Here is an 8,739-nt window from a genome sequence, read left to right as displayed (position 1 = left end):
AATCAATAGAAAACCCACCACCAAAACATCTAAAAAGTAAGCTTTGTTATCTGAAGGCTGCAATCTTCTGCATACTCACTTAGTATCCCCATGGAAATCAGTGTCATTTACTTATGACTAAACATTGTAAAGTTTGGGTTGCGAGAGAGGATTTGGCAGTTCCTGATCCCTGAAAGAATGATTACAAGGAAGCAACATGTGTATCGGAAGACATTAAAAACCAAACCAAACCAAACAAATAAATAAAAAGAAAACTTCTGTGTTCTCATTCTTAAACCAAGCCACCCGCCTCCAGAACAGAAGTATCGAGCAATATGTCACAAAGTCCCCATAAAGCACTCCTATCTATTAGATACACGAACTATCTGCAGGGCTTCAAGACGTGAGGGTTGGGGGGGGGGGGGAGAGAGAGAGAGAGAGAGAGAGAGAGAGAGAGAGAGAGAGAGACTCCTGTTCTTCTCCTCCTCTCCCTCTGCTGCAGATGTCTGCATCCTCACTTTGTCCTCACTTTTGGGCGCTGTCCATGGTTGCAGCAATTGCCTGCGTGACGTCAGCCCGCCTGAGCGCCCCTGCGATTGGCCGAGGAGCTCGGCCGGCCTGTGGAATCACGGAAACTCTTCCCCGCTCGCTCCCCGGGCACCCGAATCCCACTTTGCCTAAATAGGGAGAGCCGTCAGCGGGCAGCGCTGGTCTGTTGGGAGGCGAAGCAGCGGCAGCGGCAGAAGCAGAAAAGCCAGCGGTAGCAGCGCTCGCTGCAGGAGGCAGGAACCGCCCTACAGAAGCAGCCCAGGGCTCTGGCATGGGACTTTGCCCTGGCTGATCAGCAGAGCACCCGCAGGCCAAAAACAACCACAATAACAACATGGAAGAATTCTTGCAGCGCACCAAAACAAAGCTGGTAAGTTCTGCAGGAAGAAGAGAGTTTTGGTACTCTGCCACCTTGTCTCTGTACATTTTCTGGTACGTTTTTAACTTTGGGAAGGCATCCAAACGACCTTGTGTGAATCAGCATCATAATCTTTATTATTATTATTATTATTATTATTATTATTATTAGTAATTTGATCGTGACTAATAATTACCTTTGTTGCAAGTTGGTTTTGTTGCAAGTTAGAACTCCAGTATTATTACTGGGATCCAATACTTCTCAAGTGCTCAGCACAAAAACACAAAAAATAAAAATGGCCTCAGGAAATAACAGTGAATCCCTCCTCTCTAAACATGTTGTGTATTTGGTTGTAAAGCATCCCATAAGGCTGCAAGTTTCTGTACCAATCATTTGAGAAAACCACAAAAATGTCATCCAAAGTTGTGATCTGCAGCCCAATCCTATGCATGTTTACTCACAAATAGATCCTACTGTGTTCAGTGGGGCTGACTTTCAGATAAATGTGCCTAGGATTGAAGCATAATACTCAATAGTATAGAACTGTGCATGGGACTCTGGGCATTTTTTTTAAAAAAAGTTTAAATCATGGAAGAAAACGTAAGGAAATAAGTTTTATCAATTTTGGACAATACAAAAGATGAATAATGTATATTTCCATGTTTTTGTGTGTATATTCTACTGTAACTCCTTAGCTGCCATAAAGTATTGTAACTCAAAATGGTTTGTTGATTTGGACCAAATGGAGGTTTGGCCCAAGATAGTGGTGTGAGCATCTCTTTACCTATATAGGGTGGTCATGCAATATTTTTGATTGCAATGAAAGCAATTAAACAGAAGCTAGTGATACGTTTTAGAAAAAGGCTTAAACTATTTTTCTGAAAGTTTCAGCATTTAAACACTAGTTAAAATCCCATGGATAATAGCATTACTCTTCAACGCTACATAATCATGTTTGGCATATACAGTTATTTATATGTATAAATGAGAGAGGTGATGCTTCGTACATTTTGCCCCAGGGTGATATATATTCAGATCCACCCCTATGAGAGCATAATATACCATCTCCACCCATTCTCCCTAACTTCTGGCCAAAAAGAATACACTTGTCTTTTGCCCCAAACTTCCTTATTTTGGCTCCTCTTTTTAATCTCTGGAGAAATGCAGTGATTTTTAAAAGATTCCATGTCCTTTTTGGTTCTCATTTCACCATACGCACAATAATTAATGGTATAGCTTTTATGTCTGGGTTAAGATTTTTTTTTCAAAGCAAAATATAAGGGATCATGGCTGATGTTTTTGTTTTTTTAAATCTGTGATGACAAAGCACAGGAGGAAATACATAATTGATGACCCTCTTATCTCTAAACCTCAGTAGAAGAACAGGCCGAAGTTACATTAAACATGATGTCATGGTCACATGGCAGGAAATGAGCAGTGAGAGTGTTGAATTTTGCCTTCTGAAGTTCTGCTTGTAAGATCCTATGCTGCTATATTTTAAAGAAGCTAATAGTTTGTTTTTCTTTATGCTGCCTAACACAAGATCTCACCATGCCAGTTTTGGATGAGTGTCAAACTGGAGCACAATGCCCCAGCTCCTCTGGTTACTTTGGCCAGTTACGTTAGGAAAAAGATCGTAAGAGGGAATCTTAGGGGTTCTTCAGCAATACTGCCCATATCTAGGGCTGAAGCATGCACATCTGTCAGAACAGCTCTTTTTTAGCAGATCAGACAAGTGCAAGCTAAAATAACTTTAATGGAATTATAATTTTCAAACATTGTTTTAAAACGTATCATCCACTTCCGTTTTTATACTTTAGAAGAGCTGCTTCATGTGTTCTACCCGAGGGAATTAATGCACAAACATTGTGGATTCTCTTCACTAGGCAAATTGCGATAAAGGGAAAATTCCAGAAGAGTTGCTATATTAGTCTGTGTCAGCAGGAAGTTAAAAAGTGCAGTGGAACCTTAAGAGCTGTTCTGATTGATTGTGGCATGAACTTTCATAGTTTATGGCTCCCTTCATCAAATACTATAGGATAGCCTGTGGTGGTGGTGAGGGAGGGAATTCTTTGTTTTTTGTTAAAAAAGCAAGGCCCATGTTCAACCGAAATGTTCTTTCCTTTACATTGTTAATACACTACATATTTTTCTATAAAAAAAATACTGCATGAAAATTTAAGAAAAGTGGCATTTTGTAACGGTTTGGCGGGATGGCACAATTGGACGTTCTCTGATTGTGTAACTTTCCCTGCCTTTACCCTGAAACAGCACTTAGGCTGCTTACAAACATTGAAATCACCAATGCTAATACAATAAACACTTATTAAACAATCAATGAAACTGTTAAAATAAGAGTAATGCACAGTTAAAAGCAAAGTTGAAGAGGGTATGACAGGGCCAAGTGAATTTACCTAGGATGGGAATTCCACAGAAGGGGTGCCATCATGAAGGTGTGCCACCTTTCTCTCTCTGGTAGCCACCCACCTAACCTCAGAAAACGAGGACTAAAACTCCCACCATCCCTGACCATTGGCCATACTGGCTGGGGCTGATGAGAGTTGAAGTCCAAAACTTCTGTAGGCCATCTGGTTGGGAAAGGCTGCTCTGTTCAGTTTTATGTAGAAGAAACATTAGGCTAGCCCAACCATAAAGGAAGTACCATGTGTGCCTTCAGTGTAAGCTACTTAAAGATCACTATGCAACCTTTGCTGGTGAATCCTACCACACCTTTGGCTATTTGTAGTTCCATGGAAGAATGCTACTCAGTGTGAATCTAATGTGATTGAGGCCACTATCCCACGAGGGAGAATAATACAGGATTAGGGGTGAACAGGATCCACCTCCGTCATAACAGAAACATCCAGAATTCTTACATGAAATGATCTACTACTCAGGAAGGGATAACAGGAAAGGCAGCTGTCTGAACAGGAAGCATACTGCAGTTGCTAAATGGGCCTAAATATAGGACAATTCACTGGAACATATTTTTAATTTTGTTGGGCATTAGAAGCAAGATCTTGACATCCACGCTCCCATAGAATCATATAATGTTTCATTTATTGATTGATACTGGAAATTACCAGAAGAATGTGTTTTGAATATGAATTTGTACATGCAATTCCTAGTACCATGCACACCAAAAAAGTGAACTCTTGATGTTTTAGACTAGTGGTTCTCAACCTTTCTGGGTTAGTGGGCACATTTAGAATTTTGAAAAAGTGCTGAAGGCACTCTCACAAAATGGCTGCCATGATGGACATGGCTGGTCACAAAACTGGGTCATACTTCCCAGTAGGCAAATTCCTGAGACTAAAAGAAAAATAACCTGCCCAAGATTCTAAGTACAAGTCAGAGGTGGGGCCTGATCTCCAAAAACCAAAACCACTCTTTTAAAGCTGAATAAAGTTGTTGCTAGAGAGCTGCAGTTTGCTTTGCAGCATGCCAGTGTCATGGTTAAAAAATAATTAAATAAAAAAACTTAATAAAATAAAAAGCAGGAAGGGCATGGACCCTGATAGGTGTCAGGAGGAGTATCCATGGCACATTGGTGCCCACAGGCCCTACAATGGAGATGTATTTTAGGTGTATGTTTAAAATCACTTCAGGTCCAGTCCAGTCTTGTTAGACTATACAAATTTACAAGTCACCTTGTGTAAAGACATAAAATTAAAAAAAGAACAAATATATGAGTTATTTATTCAACAGTGACACACGGGCACCACCTTGATTCTAAGTACGTTGAATGATGCAAAACATGCAATTTCAAGTAGTGATCCTATTCTATATGTAACTACAGTGCATTGTGTGACATACAAGTTAGGACACTTGTGTTTGGAAAGTTGTCACTAGCAGGAAATAATGTATTCTTTTGTATTTATGTTTCTATCCCAACTATTGGATTATAAGGCAAGACTTTCAGAGTTGGTTTTACTGGATCCCTGGTATGTTGAAAGCTTCTGTGGGACCCATTAGAACTTGGATTTCACTGAAGCATCTCTGTCATGTCATTCCTGTGGCAGATGCACAATAGGAATTCAGCCCATTTGAAGAGTCCTGCTGATTTAAGTCCAGATTGATTGTTTTTTCACAGTGTGTTTAAAATAGAAAAAATAGTGTGAGTGTGTGTGGTCTTTGGGGATTGAACACCTAGTTGTATTTCAGTTTGGTTATTTCAAAGTGTCAGATCTATTTCCAAACTAAGGTGTGTGTTTAAAGACTTCTTTAGAACTGTTTTATAGAAAATCACAAAAGATGGAGGTGCTTTAAGTAATCCTTTGCCCTGTTTTTACTGGAGTAGTCAAGGGTTTGATCATATCAGTATTAAATAATTTAAATTTGTAGATTATTTGTATTGTAGTTTCAATTTTCTTCAGTTAACGTTTTGTGTCCTTTAATTTGAATTGGTTTGAGATGCAGTATTGACTCAGATCACACTAAAACAATCAAAAACTCTTTGGAATGATTGGTAAGTATAATAACCAAAGGCGTGAGTTCAAGTCAACAACAGAACAACTCTATTATTTTATTTTATTTATTAATTACATTTGTGTACAGCTGAATAACCAACGGTTTATATATACGCTAGACACCATCTGAGCATTAAAAATGAAAGCTAATTTTAACTGTTCAGCACTACCTAAAAACCCTGAATAACTGGAAAACATTGTTCTCAAGAATGAATATTTATGAAGTTGGAAGGTGACAGTAGTGACACCCAGAGTATTTGTAAAAATAGTGTTTTGAATATGACATTTTATTATTCCAAGAAATACCAGACTGAAGATACGCTGTGTGAAACCATTTTCATGAGAGTCCTCAGATAAATCTCTCCATCCAAAATTGATCCTATAAGTAACAGCTGTGTTTAAACATTGTTGCCACCTGCATAGTTCTGATGCATTCAAGGGAATGTGTGTGTTTATTTGTACTGTGATTGATGAACAGATTTTAATTAGGCAGCTAACCATCATTCTGAAGTCACAGCATCTTCCATTTTAATAGCCAGTTTTATTGTGCAATGATTTATTACTGAATGTCCCCCAAAATATAGCTATTTAATATGCCCTTGATGTTTTCCTAGTTGCAACTGAAAAACATATTTGGATTAAGGAGTTTTCTTTCCCAGAACTGTTCTCCATTTTCTAACATTATTTCTGCTGAGATCATGCAGGAAGTAATTAGCGAAATGTAGAGAATGGGTAACTGGTTAGAAAGACAGACGGTTCATTTTGCTCTGTGAACCTGGTACAGGAAGTAGCTAACAGGTTAAAGGTATGATAATAAGGTGTTGTGTTTAAACTCTTGTTTTGAGTTCTGCATTCTTTATAGTGAAAGGGGAAATGGCACAATTATTGAAGCCAATGGCACAAAATAATTGGGATATCAGTGCTTAAAAAAACAGTTAAAAAAAAGAATGGGATTTTGGACCTTATACATCTGTGACAAGCTCTGTCAAAAAAAAGTCTAAGGAGAATACCTCCTAAATATACACAGTTGGCATATGCAGTTGCTGACCTGATTTTGTTTTAATTACACTTGGCGTGATAGTCATGACTGACAGTTAATTCATTATGTAAAATGCTGTAATATGTTTCCTAATAGAGTATCAACAGCAGGGAGTTGAGGAACCTGGGCTTCCCTCTCCTGCAACTGAGAGAATGATGAAAGTTGTTTCAAGTGGCCGTTCTGGTCTGTTCTACTCTTATGCCCACATATAGAAAGTGCCCCAATCCAATCCAATCCCAGCATTGATTGCTGAGCTTCATTATGCTTCGATTGGGCAAATACATAGGAGCTATTTAATATATATACAGAGGCAGAAAAGAAAGTAAGACGGAGCACTCTCTAACTCTCTCTCTCTCTCTCTCTTTCACACACACACACACACACACACCAGGTATCCCTAATCCCTGTTTTTATTCCTGATTTGTAATCTCCACTACCACTTTGTGGGGGGGGGGGGTAAGGAATGATTTTGGTAAAAAAACAAACCCAAAAAATCAGGCTAAGGGTCTCTCCACAAAAACTACAAGCTCAAACACATGACCCAATTGATATACAAATAGTACTTACAACCAGGTAATTATTCCTGGTGAGGAATAATGGGAGTTGTAAGCCAGAATGTCTGGAAGTCCAGAAACTGCCCGCCCTTGATTCCTATAAGTTCTCATGGGGAGAAAACAACATGTGCTTTGTGCAATGGAAAGGCACTTTCATTCACGTAAGGTGATTCCTCGGATTTCTAGAAATTCTCTCCTCTTGCTGAAGTCTTTGCATAGTATCCCACACCATTCCTCAACAGCAGATTTTCAGGGGAGGGGACTACAGAAGGGAAGGGAGCAGAACTACACCTGAGCTTCATTGGCTCAAGTCAACCTGAGTTCACATGTAACATTAAGCTATTGTTTATGATAGCCATCGTTTGTTGCTTTAGGCATGTAGTCTCTTGCAGACGAATAAACAAACTGCAGCTCCTCACCTATTTCTGGTTTGTTTCACTCCCACCCATTTTGCCAGGCTTCAGAGTGGTTTCATTTTCAGGCTGTTCTTGCTGGGTGCTTGTTTTAGGGCAGACAGCAGCACAGACAAGCCAGTGATGAGCTGTAGTGTAGACATCATGACAAGCAATGGCTTAAAGAAGTCAGACTTTGTATGCCAACAAAAAAACCCATGGCTTTTGTGATTTGAAGCCGGTTAACAAATTATGGTTTATTTGTTTGTGAGGATGGGTTCAGACACAACAAGCCAAATTTCATCAAACCATGCCATGATGTAGTCACAAACCAATACAAATTTATATATTCATTTATCTATGGTTCTTTTTACCCAACCTTCCTCCTAATTGGAACCATAGGGCAGTTCAGAACAATATTTTAAAACATACAATTCTAACTCTAATTATTTAAATATATAAGTTGCTTCCCACCTCAAAAAGCAGTCTCAAGGTGCCTTGGGCACAATCGAAAAAAAGTCCTACAACTCCCAGCATACCCCAGACCGCATAGCCATCTAAGGTATGCTGGGAGTTGTAGGACTATTTTTCTGACTAAGCATGCATAGGATTGTGCCCTTACATAGCCAATGCAGAAATCCATGGTTATTATAATTGGGAAAGCAACCCCAGCCTCAATCAATATAAACCATAATCAACACAATAATACAAATAAAAGTAAATAAGCATAATATAATCTAAAAGCAAAAATGTTCTTCCAGAGCTACACAAAATCTCGCTCTACTCACAGCCCAGGATGAACATCACAAAAGCGGCCCACAATTGGACCATAATTCATTTCCAGCAGCCTGGGAAAAGAAGTAAGTCTTTGTGTGCCACTGAAAAAATGACAGTGTTGGTGCTAGATAAGCTTCCTTGGGGAGAGCATTCTATAAAATAGGGCTTTTACAGAAAAGGCCCGTTTACAAATTGACACCCTCCCCCCAATCTTATCTTGGAGGGGCACACACAGAAAGGCCTCTTAAGCTGGCCTTACGGTCTGGATATGTTCATACAAGGAGAGGCTCGTCCTTGACGTATTGGGGTCCTGAAAGCCACGTTGGTCTTTATAGGTAAAAAACAGCACTTTGAATTTAGCCCAGAAACAAATTGGCAACTGGTGTAAGTGAGGCAGAACTGGGACTAGGCAACTCACATTGCCTAGTCCCAGTCAAAAGCCTATATATAATTAAAAATAAATTTTAAATCCCCCAAATTATAACCTATCTGCACTATTCCTATAGCTCAGGATGGGTAACACAATGTCATAAAATAAATCAAATAATCAAATGTAAAATAGCAAGATGAAGGGCATAATTTAATGGGAATGTTTGCTCTGTAAGATTCTTGGAAAAGAATG

The 8,739-nt window shown here is 39.1% G+C and overlaps 1 protein-coding gene across 4 annotated transcripts in view; it reads left to right on the top strand.

Annotated features, from left to right (window-relative positions):
• Nucleotides 1-645: 645 nt before the first annotated feature.
• PRUNE2 (prune homolog 2 with BCH domain) overlaps nucleotides 646-8,739 on the top strand; it is a 137,325-nt gene continuing 129,231 nt past the window's right edge. For all 4 annotated transcript variants that reach the window (XM_063129363.1, XM_063129364.1, XM_063129365.1 and 1 more), the window contains exon 1: nucleotides 646-898. In XM_063129363.1, coding sequence (XP_062985433.1) covers nucleotides 863-898 — 36 coding nt within the window. In that variant the 5' untranslated portion in view covers nucleotides 646-862. The remainder of the gene's footprint in view (nucleotides 899-8,739) is intronic.

Source organism: Elgaria multicarinata, chromosome 6 (assembly GCF_023053635.1).
Source record: "Elgaria multicarinata webbii isolate HBS135686 ecotype San Diego chromosome 6, rElgMul1.1.pri, whole genome shotgun sequence".
NCBI lineage: Eukaryota > Metazoa > Chordata > Lepidosauria > Squamata > Anguidae > Elgaria > Elgaria multicarinata.
The sequence above is the reverse complement of the archived record's forward strand: the minus strand, read 5'-3'. Positions and strand labels throughout refer to the sequence as shown.